The following is a 17,971-nucleotide window of genomic DNA, read 5'->3' as shown; positions in this document are numbered from 1 at the left end:
TGAGAGTAAATAGCAACATTCTGTTGAACAAATACTTGACATTTTCAAGAGATCAGGATCTTTTTATAATCCTCCGGAATTTCAAATAATGTCATCCAAGCTGTTTACGCTGGAGGGAGGAGGAGGGCAGGGAGGCGGCGCTGGTCTGGCAGGTCAGGCCAGCACCTCTCGGGCGGGGTCCGGGCAGGGCCCGCCGGGCAGCGCCGCCGGTGCGGGCCTGGGGCGGTGCGGGGCAGGGCAGGGCGGCGCAGGGCGGTGCGGGGCAGGACGGGGCGGGCCAGGGCGGTGCCGTGCGGCGCGGCGCGGCGCAGGGCGATGCGGGCCGGGGGCGGTGCGGGTTAGGGCGGAGCAGGGCAGTGCGGTGCGGTGCCGTGCGGCCGCCGGCGGGGGGCGCTCGGGCCGCGGGTTCGTTCTGCGGCCGGCCGGGCGGACCGGGGCCGGCGGGTCTGTGCTCTCCTGCCGCTGTGCTCAGGAGGGTCCGCGCTGGTTTTGCGGCAGCTCCGCTGCGACTCGTGCCGGATCTGTGTGTGTGCCCGGCCCGCGGGCAGCACGGAGGTGTCGGGGGTTTCGCAGCGAGTTTGGTTTGGGTACGCCCGAGTTGAGGCGTGTTGATGCGAGCGGGGTTTCTATCAGATACGCTCCAGAGCGGTTTGGTAATGGGTACGGCGGGGGCTGGATGCTTGTTACAGTCATGGAATCATCACAGAACGGTTTGTCTTAGAAAAGGTATTCTGGTTCAAGCCCTTGCAATGAGCAGGGATAACTTCAACTAGGTCAGGATGGACGGAGTCCCATTCCGCCTGACCTTGAATGTTTCCAGGGATGGAGCATCCCCCACGTCTCTGGGGTTGTCTACAGGTATCCTCTCTGAGTCTTACTGCTCAGGATGAGACCATGGGTAGTTTCTCCACCGCTGGTGAAGTGCTCGGGACAGCCCTTGGCTGTGGGCCGCGGCTACCACAGACCAAACCGGCCTGAGGAAGGCTGGGAGACCCGTCCTGCCGCTCCTCAGCCACACGGGGCCCGATCCTGCTTCCACGGGAATCCCTCAGAGTTGCTGAACCGACCTCAGTGTGGTTGGCTCTGGTCCCCTGTCACATCACCTGAAGTGCGCTGTGGCTGTACATGGCGGTGCTATAAGGCAGCTGCCTTTCCTCCTTCCCATCGCGGGATGAACAAAACAATTAGTATTTGTGCAATAAACCCTCCTGAAATAAAATCTTGTGACTGCCATCTCTTCATTTACTGCATTTTAACTGGCCGGAAGGTTGTTTAAATATATCTCATGGACAGTTTACAACACAAGTTATTTCCTGTCCTTGAAAAGTCGTGGTTTTAAGATACCTGCCAAGTTTATTACAATGAAATGTCACATTCCTCAAACAAGTCATCAAAAGAACAATTTTTAGCAATCACTAGTTTCCAGCATTCACCATTCAGAAATGTTGCAGAATCTGATTTTGTTTAAAATAAAATAAATAGAAAAAGCCTGCATGATTGCTCTGCCCAGCATTCCTGGGCATTCCAGGCAGGATTCCTGCTGCCTAGTTGAGTTCCTAAGGTTTCTTCCTCAGTACTTCTGCACTTGTGACCACTTAGATTGCTACCCCAAGTTGCTCTCCGTTGGGTATCTAAAGCAGCTGTTGTGAATGCCCCTTATTCTCTCTCACTTTGTTGTATATAAAATGGTTTCACTGCATACTATGTAATATATATACCAAAATGTTAGGGGTGGGGTGTCAGAAACAGACTAAACATACTAAGGAAAGTACATTTGGAATTGTGCTCCTATGTGGTGGTCTTACAAAATTTTAAGTATTGTTTTTTCTGTGACTGTATCTTAACATTTTTGATATTTTAATTTGTTCTCATCTTTTTTTTTTCTTTTTTTTTCTTCCCTACTCAGCTCTTGCCCCTGTTCTTTGCCTCTGGTTTTGTTGGTGAGGATATCACAGTGATGTCTGCATTCAACCTGCTGCATTTGGTGACAAAGAGCCAGCCAGTGGCCCTGCGAGCCTGTGGGCTTCCCTCAGGTTGAATGGGTGCTGCTTGTTGTGTCATGCATAATGAAGGCCCTTGTAGGAATGGGTGTTTCTGCTGCAGGAAACAATGTGCTATGGGTTGCTGTGTTCAAGTTTCCTTTGGACCGGAAGTCTGTTTGCTTCTTTTTGTAAAAATTACTGGCTTGAGTGAGGGTTTTCGTATATGAGATTTTAAGAAGCTTGGAAATGTTGACTTCCTTGTCCAAAATATTGCCTCTTAAATTGTGTATTATTTTCCTCATTATTGGCAAAAACAGTGAAATTAAACTAAAAATATTTTATTAAATGCCATTTCTACTTTTAAAAAAAGATAAATTAAAAAAATTTAGGATGTTGATGGTTATTAAATAATAGAACTGAAAAACATTTACCAAAATCTTTAGCTGTATACTACAGTTAAACTCCATGTGTTTCCTTTCACATTTTTATTATAAATCAAATATGTTGTACTAAAAATTATGTACAAAAGGTGTGCAGAATTAAAAAGTTATTTTTTTTATTCTTCTGACAGCATATTCTTTAGTTATGTGCTACTTGTCTACATAACTAAATGGAAACATGCTATTTAATGTCCAGATGCGGCTGCACTTCTTGTGTAAGGTCCAGGTTTGTCCATTAGGTCTGGAAAATGTGCCATAAGACCCCATCTCCACGAATTGGTTATGTTATGAAAACTTTGAACCTAGTTACTTTGTGTTTCACTTAAACAGCAACATTATCTATAATGTCAGTGTAATAATGTCAGGAGAAAATTATGTAGGAGAAAATAAAAGCTGCACGGAGCTAATTTTAAATGTGACTAGGAGTTTTTGTGACACCCAAATAAAAAAGATACAGTCCTGGCTGATCTGTGTTTGAAGCCTCAAAAAAGAACCAGCTTGGGTGTTGTGCTAAACTCACAACTGGTTCATAAGGATGCAGAATGTTATGAGCAGTTTTTCCCAGAACTGGACTTGGCAAGCATATGGAGGCGATGTTTTAAAGATTTTTTTTTTCAGTAATAAGACATACGTTTTCAAGCTGATGGATTTTTCTGAAGCTGATTACACTTTATGTGAACTAGATCTGAGTCCAATTATTGCATCATTTGTGTTCCGTTTCCCCCACATGTGCACAAAACTCCCATTGACTTTGATAGGAGCTGCAAACACATATTGAGGAAGAGAGAATAACCCACATTGTGTCAGCTTGACCTTGTTTTCCTGTTGTATTTGCTGCTGAGCCAGATTTAAAATCCTAAAAATATAGGGTAAGCAAATTTCCTTAGTTCTCATTTTGTACCTTTTGATGTGTGCTTGTATTGCTGGTGTCTACCTTAAAATGGGGGCACTCAGTCTTATGGCCATTTTGTTCCCACTCTGAAAAGGAGATCCCAGACTTGGTCAACTAGAAATACACGCCCATGGGAGGTTTTACTGGTGTGTACCTGTTTGCAAAGCATTGCATGAGCTGTTTTGCCAAATTTTTTTTCTGTTATAATCCAATAGTCACATTTTGGAATGAAAAAGTTAACACTACTGTTAATTCCCGTTCCTTTGATCCCTAACTGTGTAACCATTAATAGATTGAGTTCCACTGACTGACTACTTTATAGATATGTATATATAGAGAGAGATTTATATATAATGAACCCAAATTCATCTGCTACCAGTGGAATAATGCACAATCACATATCTCACATGTTTTAGGAGTAATCAAAATCTCTCCAATGCTTATAAATTAACATAGGCTTCCTTTGCCTTTGGTTTGGTTTTTTGTGCGTGGTGTATTTAGGGGGTTGCAAGGAAGTGCTATAGCATGTATCAAATAAAACATGGGAATGAGATGGAGAGCCAACATCTGCTTAAATGCCACAATGCCCTGTGACTTTGACTTCTGAATATACCTAAAATACCCTAAGTTCTCATGAGTTTTTTATAACATAACGCATTGAGTTAGCACTTTTCCAACCATCAAAATCTATGTGAATTGCACTCCTTTAACCATACCACCATGCTACATGTCCACCAAGTCTGGGATGGTGTGGAGCTTAGCTGCCTTCTAGTGCAGTGGCAAATTCCATATGGAATGAGATTTTTAACCTTCTGGACCCGTACCTACTCAGCGTAAGGGAGCAAAGCATCAGCAAAGCAATAAACGGGTCTTTCAAACATTTTAAACTCTATACCGTTAAATATTTGCAGGACAAGGACGGGAATGAAAGTATCATTTGAATTTCTGTGCTTGGAATGATACTCTTGTCTTTCCTCTAAGAAACAAAGTAACACAATACAAAATGTGCATTTAATATAAAGTTACAGTTGTAGATCAGAAATAAGTGACCTTTTTTCCCCAAAAAAAGTAAATTAATGAAACACTATTGGGAGGTATTTTAGAATAGAAGTGACCTTCTGTCTCTTCTTTGAACCACTATTTTGTAAGCACGTGTGAGTTACATGGGATCACTTGTGCTAGTAAGGTGTTTTTACTTGCTCTTTTTCTGTTTGTATATTAGCACCTGGAGTGCAGGTCTGTTCTTCAAAATTGTATTTTAAAAATAATTTTTTGTCTGAAGTTAGGACTAAACGTTTCAATGTGTGCAAACCTAGTGCACTGTTTGCTCATTAACATTTTTATAGACAAGCTGGCAAGTCCAAGCAGGAGCAGGCACTCCCAGTAGATGGCACTAGACATTTGCTGTTATGTGTGCCCAGGGCTATATGAAAAGCTTTCCATTTAGGAGTCATTCATACAGAAAGTACACCCTGAGACCTTAGGAACATTTACAAGTATTTTAAGAAAAGCGTGAGCACTGGGGAAAATCACATCCCTCTGGGCTTGTGTGCAAACTACCATTACATCAGTTAAAGGTTTCTTCATTGCCAGGAATGATTACAGCTCCATTGTGTCTGCTGCGTGATGTAGAAGTGTTGCTCCTTGAGTCCCCTTTATTAGTGTTGCATACTCTGAATTTCTTTGGAAATGTAGGATGCACTCAGCCCTTGCCAGGATTCAGTTCACAGAAATTAAGTCTTTAAAACTTTTAATGTAAAAACTTTCAGCTGCTTTAATGCATACCAAGAAGCAACTGATACAAGTAATGATTATGCAGATTCCATGTACATGTTTTCTGAAGCAGACCACCAACCTATAAAGTAAAAAGATAGCTTATTTTGCTTTGCTGTGTCTTTTAAATGTTATGGGTTCTCATTTCTTAAAAAGATCTTTTATTTCTTTAACACTTGGAATGTTGTGCTGCTTACATCACATTTTTGCATGCGATAATTTGGCTTTTCCTCTCCTGTAGATCAGCAAAAGTTATGGTGCTTGTAAAATTAAGTAAAAGTAATAATGAGGAAACTACAGGGGTAGAATTAGAGTTGGTTTATTTTTTTCTGTATAATAAAATCCTAGGTAATACTAAATTCTTGTGAAGTGTTTCATTACTAAATTACTAGTAGAAAACCATACATTTCTAGGATTAGGTTAAATTACAATGCATCTGTATGAAGATGGTGCTGGGCATATGGTGTCTTTAATATCTATAGTAGAATTTCTCACTTTTTTATTAAATTTTTGTTAATACTAAATTTCAGTGTAGTATCTTTTCATAAAACTGAAATGAATAGTGAACAGAAAATTACTTGTTCTCATAATTAGATTTTTATTAGTAATCTTTAAAGGATTACTTTTAGGAGTAGATCTTGCAAACACAAATTATTTGTGTGCATTTGTTTCTCTGAATTCTCAAACTGTATCAGTGAAATTATCTGTGTACATGGTGTTTTACCAGATATGACTTTAACAAAAATTCTAGAAAATACCTTAGTCCTGTGTGCTCAAAGTATGGCAGTTGCTGTCAAACTTTGTGACCTAAGTATGTCTAAATATTTCATATTATATGTTTCTGTGTTCAGAGATATCATTTTCATAATGTATATTATAACTTCCCCATAGTTTTCCATGATGTGTTATCACCAGAGAAGTGCTACTACAGATGTCTGTTCACATGGTCCAAATGAAAATAGAAGTGAGACTGATACCGTGTAAAATAAACCACCAATATGGCTATGGTTAAATACCTATCAATGTTTTCATTATAAATCTCTGTTTTCTGGGCTTTATATCTTGAACATTAAAATTTGCTCTGTGTTTACATATGTCATACAAGGTCTCAGATGAATGTACTTATTCCTCAGAACTGGATGGGGGACAAAAATTTAAACTAATTTCTATGAAGCTGAATTTAAAAAAAAACAAACAAACATCAATTTGGAGCAAAAATAGCTTTTTAAATTTAAAATACAGTCTTACAAATACTTAGGTTACTACCTCCCAGCAGTTAGGAGTGATTTGATAAATGCTTCAAGAGTCTTGAAAATATGCACTATGTGAGCACAGTAATAAATAGCTTGTGAAGCTGTAATGTGTCACCATTACATGATGGCCTGTGTACATGTCTGCCTTCTAGTCATATGATAGTAGAACACTATATTATCGTAATAGAGCATATTTTTGGAATGGCTTTAAAATGAGTTTTAAAAATTAGCTCTGCAAATAACAGTCTTAATGGGAGTATATTCAATGTTGTACTGTATTTAGAAATGCTTGTTTTGCACAGTAGTATTCAGTCTATAATGTCTTATTTAGTGCAGTTTAGAATCAAATTTATTTGTGGGTATCTCATTGGGACTAATACTCTAAGAGTGCCTGATACTTGTAAAACTTGGATCATAAAGAAGACTAGAAGCCTGCTGTACTAGTGTTAGTACTCTGGTTTTTTGCTCTTCTCAACATCTTCTTCTGGTGGAGTTTCACACTCTTCCTCATCTGCTCAATAGACAAAAGGTTCTTATTCGTGCCTCAGCTGGGTGGAGGGTCTTACATCTTGCACTGAGAAGCACAGCGATGATGAGACCTTACTTGTGCTCCAAGAGCATGCACAGAATCAGTTCCTGAATGTGTTTCCTGATGGATCTTTTAAGGTTGTTTGCATTCCCTTTCTGCTCCCATAAAGGATCCACCACAAACCATTTCCACCTTTCTTACAGGAATGTTTTAATTCTGGGAGCTCATAAATTTCCTGTGTTTCATTCCTGTGCCCTCTGCAGCTCAGGATTACTGTGTTTTCTGCTTAGTTGTTTATGGAAAAGATGAAGTTTCAACTCTAATGGTGTTTCTATGTTTTAAAATTTCTCATGTAAAGTTACTTTTTTAAGTTATTGAAGTATTTAACAGGAAGTCTGAGAAGTCTTCTAAGGACTGTCTTCAATTTTCCTCTGCAATTAAAAGCAACCCTGGGCTTTGTCCTTTCTCTTAGGAGGATGTGATGAAGATTTTAGAGAAGAATGTGGTATAAAGGACAGATGACAGTACACAAAAAGGAAGGACATTTTTTATGTTGCTAGAGCTGAGGAATTACAAGGAAGAAGAGGTGTAAGAAGTGAATGTGAACCCTAAAGTCAGTAAGACTATGTTGGGAAGCAGTGGAGATGATGATCAAACGGGTCACTTAGGGAATGTGTGAGCTTGGAATTTGATGGAACATGGAATGGGTCTAGAGTATGGACTGGAAGTCAGGCACTAGAGACATGAATATTACCATAACTTAACTCCTGGGTTAACCATGGGTGGCTACAGCACAGATCATGATCTGGGGGGAAACAAGCAGAGAGGAGTTGCGTCCCAGAGAATGCTAAGAAGCAGAAAATATTTGTTCTTAGTTACAAGCTAAACATGTGTCTTGGTTCATGATTTCCTTCAAAAGAAACTGTGTTGGGAATGGCCAGGGTATGAAGCTGCCTCCTGCTCTGGCTGGAGGAGAGATTCTTGGGGGATCAGAGGTGTTGGCAGCCCAGGTCTGGTGCTGGCAGTTTTATGCACTGAATGCAAGAACTCCCTGCTCAATGCTCTGGCCCAGGTCAAGGAGTCCCAAGGAGAGCAGAGTGTGGAAGGGCTTGACTGAGTCCTCTTAAAGCCCTTTTCTAGAGTTCGACCCCATCTTGCTGACCCATAAAGCATGGCTGAATTTTAAAGAAACAGGAAATTCTAAAAGGCCCTTTAGGAAAAGAAGTGGCAGTTACAAACCTTTTTGGCTGTTTCTCTACCTTTAGTCCTGAGGCAGGTCAAGAGGGCAGGGGGCTACAGTGTTTTCTGTAGTAGTTCTGGTCGTAACAGAGCAAAAACTGGAGCATAGAGTGCCCCAGCAGTTCCTGTCTTCATGCTGGATATGTTCCTCAGTGCTTGGAGAAGCAGGATGAAAGGCCATAGAGCAGACTATTCCTGTGTCTGTCTTTGCTAAAAGGGTTCCTTACCCTCCACAGTCGGAGACAGACTGAGTTTTACAGGGGTTTTGGTCTCGGCTGTTGTTTGGAATTGGAGAAGACCTTCACCCAGCCCTCTCCTTTCCTTCACTTCCATCCCAAGTACGGATTGCAGCACCTTGAGTCCTGAAATGCAGTGGTCATTTCACAGGCCACACATCACTATTGTGGAGGAAGCAGCAGGAGGATTTAGCAAGAGCCTGAATGCCAAAATAAGCTACACACCACTGTGGTAACTGCTGGCGAATACTGACTTTTTAATTGTTTCTGCTGCAGGAGTAAGCCTTTATTAAAGCAGTGTGAATAAACTTATTTTGATGGCTTACTGAAATATTTTAAATGCAAAAGGTAGCATAAAGCACTCTTATTAAAATTCATTTTAATACTGCTGTTAATAAAATGCCTTTTCAGATGTTCTGCACCCTTTTTTTGATTCTGACAGAAATCTACTGACCAGATACAGAGTGCTCAGTGTCTTTGCCTTTCTTAAATTTAAACAAATGTAGTGCCTGTAAAAGGTGCTAGGATCATATCTGCAAAACAAAAGTCTCTTTAACTGTTAGGGGGGAGAGAAAGAGAAATCCATCTTTATAAATGTTCCTTCACTGCTGTACCAATAGATCTTGTCTTGCCTAGTTTGCATCCAAGAGTAAGGCAAATAGGTCAGCTGCCTTGTGCGCTCTGTCTTTGGCCATCTCAGCAGAAACGGTAACAAATGTGGCAGTTTATAACATAATGAGCTTTTGCTCCACTTAATTGAAGGTTCTTCTATTCACCAACCTCTGCCAAGCAGCCACATGCTGTCATTGCTGTGGTACTAGTGAAGCTGACAGCTCAAAAAGCTCCAGGGAAAGCTGCCTTCTCCTCCACCAGCTAGCGCAGGGTGGTGGTGGACTCCTCAGTTGCTAAAATTTGGAAAGGTTGTGAAACCAAGATTGTGGCTGTTGGTGACATTTATTTCATTAATGTCAGGTAAGGAAGTAAAGTAGACATGGCTGGAGAGGACAAAAAGCCTCTTTTCTTTCTCCCTTTCATACTATGCAAAACACTTCAGTCTTTTGTTAAATGTTTTTTACATTTGCAGGGTTCAGATTTCTTTTCCAGGGAATGTGTCTTTGGCTTGCATGGCCATATAACTTGCTGCAAACACGCTCGTAGACCTGTGGAAACAACAGGGCAGCTTCTGTTCCCGTAGATGCTGCCTGTACAGGACTGCTGGGATTCCAGTATCACTTTCTTTGGAAAGAAAACAAGTGCACAGTAGAGATGCACGAATTAGTAGTTTGGAGACTTTCTTTAAATTTTTTTTTGTGCCTAAGAAATTTGCTGTCCTTATATGGGAGATTTCTGTCAGTGAGTCAGAATATATGTGTTTTTATTAAACATGAGCCATGCTGATGACCAGGTGGAAAAAATAAATGTGACAGCTCTGTTACCCGATTGCATGGGAAGTTTGCAACTTTGCAAAGAAGGGGCTTACCCTTCCTTTGTGGCCATCTGACCTTCATGGGGTTAAGTAAATAATTTTTTTAAACACAGTTAATTTTTGGGTCATGTTCTTTTAAGATAGAACCTGGCATTTGACCCAAAATTGGAACTGCTGTCCTGGTACCTGGCTTTAGGATTTTCAACACACAATATAGTGGAAATGGTCTTCGCCCCATTACTCCTAATGCTTGCATGAAACTGCAAATGGTATTACAACAGCAGGTGGGAGTTAGCTACCTACAGCAAAAAAGCAAAGGAGCCATCCCTCAGAGGAGAAATACAGATTAGTTTTTCAATGTGTAAAACATTTACAGGGGTTTTTTAATGATGAAGTTTGGATTTTACTTAAACTTGACCTCCCAACGTTTCAGAGTTTCTTTTGCACCATCTATTCTAGTCACCAGCAGGCTTAGGTAATTTAAAATGCCTTGTGAGTGGATTATAAAAAGAAATATGATGTCAAATACAGGTTTTATAACACTGTGTTTTCCAATTTACAAGGCACTAGAAGTGTTTGCAATGATTTGCATTTTCAAGAGTTGTTCTTTTTTAAACTAGATGAGCAAGATCCGGCTTGTTTGCAGTGAGAATACACTGGCATTCTCCCAAGGCTGCGGACTAGAGGCTGCAGAGAGCAAAAGTGAGAGAGTTGTGTATTTGCCTTTTTGTAATCAGAGAGAGAGGCAAAACTGTCAACAAGAGGCATAAACTGTATAAAGGAAATTTGAAATAATAAAACCTGAGATATTCCATTTTTAATAATACTGTGTTAACAATAGCATATGTAAGGATATTTCTTTAAAGAAATGTGTGCAAGTATTTTTTAACTTTGCAGGATTCCTCTTAATGTCAGTTTTTGAAAATTTACCATTGATCTACCATGGTCTAAGCCACTCAGGGGGGGACAGATTTGGAGAAGCAAAGTGATGTATACTGAGAGCCAGATCCTGTAATCTGATGTATATTCATAGACCCTTAAGTAGCTATGCAAGGGTCTGCCTACACAAGTCGCATTGCAGGGTTTGGGCTGGGCTGGTATATAAATAATAAAATGTGCTGGAAGGCCCCCAAAAAACTTCTTGGGTATATTAAAAGAGGTAGTACTGAAAACTAGAAGCCCAATTTATTATATGGCTATGCTCTGCTGGAACATTTCATCTTGCTGTATTTAATTCAGGAAGTCAAAGTGGTATGTGCTCAGTCCATGACTGTAATGTCCATTTATGCTTGTGGAACATAAGCATACATAGAAGGGGGAATATGTATGCTGTGTCTTCCACACAGTTGAAATACGGAGCTAATTTCAGTGATAGGAAGCAAAAAAAAAAAAAAGAGAAAACTGTTAGAATGATTCAAAAGACTGTTTGAAGTCAGAAAGCCATCAAGCAAAATGCCACCATATTTCAGGGCATGTCAGACACTAATCACCACCCTCTGGCATGTTGGAACAGGTGAAAGGGCTGAGTGGTGAGGAGTAATGATCTGCTAACTGGTGTCTGAACATATCTTGTTGCTGGTTTTCTTGTGATTGCTTATAGGGAAGGAATGTTATGAACCACAGATTTGAAAAGGTCAATTGGAATTTATATGTGAGGTGAGACACTTAATGTCTTCATTATCAGGTCAACACCCAGAAAATACTTTCTGTTCACTTAATTCATATAGAGGACTCTGGAGCTGAACTCTGAAATGCCTGTAGTCTGCAGGTGAACAGTAAATGGCAGCATGGAAAAAACCATTCCTAACCACAGGAATACTCTGAAGGCTCCAAGAAGGGTTTGTGTTCATGTTTATTTCACCCTTCTCAACTTTTTTTTTTTTTAATGTTTATGCCTTGAGATTTGTGAGCCTGGTCTTTTCCTCTCAGAGCCTTCCATCCTGCTCCAGGATCTTAACTGCTTTTAGGACTACTGTAATGGTTGGCACAAGGCTGAAGGCAAGAGCCTGCTGGTGACAGTTGCCTGCACATTGCTCTTCTTGAGAGTGCCAGCACCATGAAGGCACCATGGTGTGCTGATCAGAGAGTTTTAATCTGGCCTTCGATCCTGAAGTGGAATGTAAAGGGAATTTTGTTTGCCCTTGCAGGTCAGTGTTCACCTCTCTTAACTAGAGTTCAGAACACAGCTGTCCTGGGCTCTTCTAAAAGTCATTGCTGAGAATGTCATCACCTTCAAAGAACAAGTGAGATCCATTCCAGAGACCTAATATAGATCCTATGAATCCAGACTCTGTTACACTGTATTTAATTTAATCTCACCTTTAATGTAATCACACTGATGTCATGCTATTTATAGAACTGATGACTTTTTTTCTCATCTGCTTCGAACTGTATAATTTACCAATGAACTGTGAGCCTGCCTTTAATGCCTGAGTTGCTGAAGAATTTGTTGCCTGTATGGGAACCCTTTCCACAACCCAAACCTCATCCTGTCTATGGAGATCCACACTGAGGAAGGTGATCAGCCTGCCCATTTATTCTCTGGTTTAATAATAAGTTTGATAATATCTCCATTACTAGTGACGGTTTTCCTCATATTGGGCATATCTTTGTGTAACTTTGTGTTGTCCCCTGGAACAGCTGCAAACCCAGAAGCAACCACTCTGACTAAAAGCTGAGCACTTTGTCTCTCTTGCATGTAATTTTTTTCCTAACCAAAGGACTAGAATTTCATACAGTGGTTTCTAGGATTCATTGCATTTTATAAATGCTTGTAGACTAGCTCTGTTTTAGGTAAAGTACCCTTACATCCTCTGCAGTCAGGAGTGAGTCTTGGTTTACTTCCTTGGCTCTTTTGCAATACAGAAATAATGTGATCAGTTTACTGACCTATTCTTTTTGTTGCTAGCAGTTAAATAATAAGTGCAATTAATGGGATAGGGTTATTCTTCAATGCTGAGGACTGGACCAAGAGATTTCCTTTATGATTTGTAGTGCAACTTTCTGCTGATGTGTACTCAAATTACAAACCTGGCAAATCCTTCGTTGGAGTCAGTTGCATTTTACCCCCGTGCAGTTTGGCAAAATTCCCCTCCAGACAAAAATACTTGTTTGTATTATAAAATATGCAGTTAATTATTAAAAATAAGAGGATAAAAGAATCTTTTTTTAACATGCTTTCTACTTCTGATCTATGTTGTGGATCAAGTGGCATCTAGAAATTTTCTGGTGCATATAGTGAGCCCATTGATTAAAGAACATTAAATTTCTAAACAAGATGAAAAATTACCTAAGAGGAGTAGAGGGAATAGTGACCATTCCTTGAAACACTCAGTATTTTCTCCTTCTCCAAAGTGAAGCTATGCTTAGTTTGCGATATTTTTTTTTTTTGGCAAAAGCTAAAGAGCAAACAGTATGTATGCCTTTTTAAAATTATGGGGGTAGATATTATTAAAAGTGATACTAGTTTGTGAGATTCTCTGCTCTGTAGACTACTTTTTAAGACTGAAATTATAGATAACAGACTGTGTCTCAAACAGTTTCTTTCTGGGCTGTGTAATGCAAGATAACAATAGCTATTTATATAATGTATGTGCTTTCTTTCCCTGTTAGCTATACTTTGAAAGACTTATTAGTCCTAGAGTCCTGCACGTTTGGAGAATAAAAACCTCCAAAGTTTGACATCTTTAAATAAGCAACCAAATGTTATAAAGAACAAACCTCACTTACAGTTAGGAAACAATATTTACATTTAAGGTTGAAAAGCCAGGATGTAGGAAAATTTTGCTAATTTGGAGGGTGACCTTTAAGTGCACCAAAACCAAATAATTTGTAAGCTATGGCACAGGGCACATTCCTGCAAAATTTGTGTGAATACTGCTTTAGTGGTTCTTGAAAGACAAACAAAGAGACCTGGAATGAAATCTTTATCCCTCTCCCAAATAAGATTGAAGCTAACAAAGGCATACAGCAGCACTCTTTCAAAGCTTGCCATTAAAACGAGGGCTCTGCAGCGAAGCTAATGAGAGGGCTTAGAGTGGAAAACAATCTGTTTTTAAGAATGTTTAGATGAAAAGTAATTTCTAATCTATGAAATAAAGTCGCTTTTCAATACCTTTCTTTCAGTAGTAAAGCTTTTTATGTTTGCACTATTTGCTTCAATCAGATGTTTTCAATTTTACTTTTTTCTTCCTGAAAATCCTTCCTAGGGTTAATGGTTAGTTGATAGTGACCAATAGCATTATTCTTTTTCTCTCTCTCCTATTCACCCACCCCCACACATTAAAAAATTGAGAAGAGGGGGAGGAAGAAAGAAACATCTTTTCTTAAATGATTTGCAAGCATCTGTGCTTTAAGCTACTTTTTATGAACGCTCCTTAGTAATGACTCAAGGTAAAAAAGCAGAAAAGCTTCCAATGTTAGGAAATTGCAATTCAATACCATGTAATTTAAACCTGCCATTGCCTCTCCTGTACTAAATGACATACAGATGGGTAGCTCTGTTGCCTCTACTTTGGGAACACAATTGGTCTTTTTATGAATGCATATGTGTTAGTAGCAAAAAATAATTTTGTCGGCACTATTTATTTCTAATTGTACCATATTTTAATGACTGTCATAATTAGAGTGCTTTTCCCCTGCTGTATTTTGTCAGGTAATTTTTGCCAACAGTTATTGAAGTTACCTGAAAATTTGGCAATTTCTGCTGCTACTTTGAGAGTTTTCATTCCCAAAAGCAACTTTATTGTTTTTTTTTCTTTCTTTCTTGATGTGAATTTTTGCACTATACTAATGTGGGTTTTTTACGGTAATCCTTACCTATTCCTTGGATTTTCTGTGTGAACTAAGCAATGTGTAAGTCAAGATTTTCAAAGGAGGGTTAATTTCAATAACAACTTTAAATTTTACAGCAAGTTCATTGTTGAGCCTTGTACAGCTTTGTGCATAAAGACATTACTTGCTCCTCAGGGCTCCTATTCCAGTGCTTCAACAGTGAAAAAATAAAATGGCTGCTGTTTAAAGAGTGAGGACGCAACTAGAAGTTAAATCAACGTTATTGTAATTCTGAAGATTTAGAATTGTTTTTCAGCTGCTTTTAAGGGTAATGAAACTGCTAGATGTTGTGGCTAAACATCATATGCCCATTACCGTAAGTCTCCTATATAGATGTGTTGTAAAGAATGTTTCAGCTGTAGTTGGTTTTTATGCAGTTTTGGGTTTTTTTAATGGTCAGAAAAATGGTGCTTTCTTGTGAACAATTGTGCACGCAACAGTTTAGTGTCTAACACATCAAAGGGCTTTGGCTGTAGCACATTGTCACTGCTCCAGTGGAATCACCTGGCTCTCTATAAAAATCTTTTTTAAACCTGGATTTGAAGACATAATCAGCTGCAGTACAGCTGAGCTATTCTTCGTGCATAAGGGACCGGTCTGGTCATTGACAAGTGAATGCAGACGCTATGCTGTGGCTGTCTGCCAAAGCAATTATTCAGGATTTGATCTAAAAAGGCTCCTTCTCCCATATCCTCTCCCTTTGCAGGGTCATGTAGGGATAAAAAGCACTGTAAGGTGGTCTTTTCCCAGGAGGAGCTGAGGAAGCGGCTGACACCCTTGCAGTACCATGTCACTCAGGAAAAAGGGACTGAAAGGTAAGGCAGGATGAAAGAAATTCAGGTCTCAAAACACAGGCATCTTTCTGTTCTACTCCTCCTCTTACTGGTGTTTCCTCACCTTTCCCACCAAGTTTTGTTGTTTGTTTTTTTTTTCCCCCAGGATTTCTGCACTTGTTTACTAACCCCTACAAATTAACACTACTGCAAAGACAAGCATCTGCAACACAGGGGCCAGGGCCAAAGGTCTTGTGTGACTTTTTCTTTTAATGAACACTGCATGTCTTATAAAGTCACCAGGCTTATGTTTAGAGTCTCTTTTTGGTTTACTACAAAACGTGTGGAAGTAATAGTGGTTTAGGTACACTTTTTTTGGAAGACATTGCAGTAAGCAGAACCACGAGGGAAATGGCCCTGTGCCAGGAGGCTGGAGTTTTGAAGGTGGCCATTGTAAGTATAGACGTTTTGGCTGCAGAAAGAAGGTAGCATAATTTAGTTCTTTTCCACCCCACTCCAATTTCTCTTTGAAGCACATGTGGAGAAGGTATTTATTGGCTCATTTGTGGTTGGAATGTCAAAAATTTTCAATAACTGCCCTCACATGGCTTTAGTCGCTGGAAGCCAGCCTCAAGTCCTGGAGGGAAAAAAAGACTTGCTTCCAAGACTTTTTAGTGAATAAAGTCTCTCTCTCAGCTGATTCCAGCACAAAAGTAACTTGCCAAGGCCCAGCCATTTTTTGTTGTCTAATTTATACCACTGAGCTTGGCCTAAGGCCCTGGCTCTACCTCTGCTCCAAATGTACTAATGATGTAACTGCTTGTTTTCATTCATGAGCTGAAAGGGCTCCCTGCCACACGTGCAGTCCCGGTTAATGGGCACTCCTCTTCCTCGCAGTGCTGAATTTGGTGGCTCAGTGTGCCGGGGAGGCTGGCAGGGACAGTGCCCCCTCGGCTTCAGTCCCCTTGGTGCTCCTGCAGCCCCATGGGGCAGGGCACAGTGGGCTTTGCTGGGAGGGCTGCCTGCCCCCAGCCCTCCGTGCTCTTGTGTACGGGACCAACAATGTGATTTAATGCACACAAACAATCGGAGATTAGGTCATTCTTAAAAATCCTGTTTATAAAAAAAATTGGACCTCATAAAAAGGGTGAAAGGATAATAAAAACAAGCTGCTGAGCACATAGGCTTTTTGTTGGGCTAGCGCAGCTGATTCGTATTAGGTGAATGACCTCCTAGCCTTTTAGATTGTTAACTTAGAAAAATATTCCCTTAAAGCTGGAATATTGCTTTTCAACTGAAAATACAAGGCACACACAGCTTGAAATCATGCACCAATTATTTCATTTTCGGCTACAATGCCTCTGCTGCCCGGGCAGCAGTGGCAGCCTGGCTCAGTGCCTCACACCTTGCTCACGGCGGCCACCGAGCGCGCCAGACACATGGCCCAGACACAGCCCAGGCAGGTGTGGCAGGTTCAGCTGCGTGCTAAACAATCCAAGTTTACAAAACCTGGACATTTCACTTGCCAAACAGGGGAAGACTTCAGTTTTACGCTTTTTGTTGGTGTTGTATTTCTGGCCTTTGAACTGTGGGACAGTCACTTCCTTTTGCATGATACGTAACACCTGAGGCACACTAACAAGGACATGCCCCTTTTCCTGTGCCTGCTTTATTTACTGCCGTTAATAAAAACCAACTGCCAACTTTGAAAATGTGAGGATTTTCTATAACGTTTTCTAAAGACTTAGCTACTTTGATAACTAAATAACCCTAAATTCCTTTATTTAATTTTAAAATGTTGTGTTGTTGTTTTCCCAGTGCCTTTGAGGGGGAGTATACACACCATAAAGCTCAAGGAATATACAAATGTGTTGTTTGTGGGACTCCTTTATTCAAGTGAGTATGCTAAATATAGTTTTGAGATATCTGTCTCTTAGGTTATGTGCAATCTTGTGTATATTCCATACATAATTATATAAGGTCATTTCATAGACTCACAGAATGGTGAAGACATTCAACCTGTTAAGGGATAAAAGAGAAGGAATGTAAATACTAGTGCTATAGTAAATTAATCTTACAATAAAGATAAAAATTAAGATAAAAAAATAAGACAGTAAAATGACATTCAGGTAAAACAGGAAATAGGACAGGAAAAAAATTGTATTTTTTTTAATATTTTTTGTCTACATTCAGCTATCCTGAGTAATTGCAACACAGTGTTACACAGTGCATTGACAGATACCGAGGTTTGACTGTCAGCATTACTTACAGGTAGCTCCAAGAGCTACCAGCTGATGATGCTGGATCCATGCTACAGCATTTTATCTGATAATGGAGAAAAAAAGTAGATTTTTTTTTTTTAGAATTCAGGCAGTTAAGAAAACAAAACCCAGGAAATTGCCTCGCTCTATTTCCATCCATCCCAATTAACACACATAGAGAGCTGGTTTAGAAATTGGAGCACAGATGAAGAAAGAAGTACTAACTTTTTTGTCTTGCATGAAAAATATTCTGTAAGTACTTCTGTAAGTACTGTGGGAATTATGGCCCTAAATTTAATGCTAGAAGCATTGCTGATTGAATTCTCTTGATCAC

General features: G+C 39.9%; 1 protein-coding gene across 1 annotated transcript in view; it reads left to right on the top strand.

Moving 5' to 3' along the window:
* MSRB3 (methionine sulfoxide reductase B3) overlaps positions 1–17,971 on the top strand; it is an 84,170-nt gene that overhangs the window by 18,822 nt on the left and 47,377 nt on the right. The window contains 3 exon segments of the mRNA XM_071552280.1: positions 1,907–2,033; positions 15,310–15,418; positions 17,195–17,272. Coding sequence (XP_071408381.1) covers positions 1,907–2,033; positions 15,310–15,418; positions 17,195–17,272 — 314 coding nt within the window.

Source organism: Pithys albifrons, chromosome 3 (genome assembly GCF_047495875.1).
Source record: "Pithys albifrons albifrons isolate INPA30051 chromosome 3, PitAlb_v1, whole genome shotgun sequence".
In the NCBI taxonomy this organism is placed as follows: Eukaryota; Metazoa; Chordata; class Aves; order Passeriformes; family Thamnophilidae; genus Pithys; species Pithys albifrons.
The sequence above is the reverse complement of the archived record's forward strand: the minus strand, read 5'-3'. Positions and strand labels throughout refer to the sequence as shown.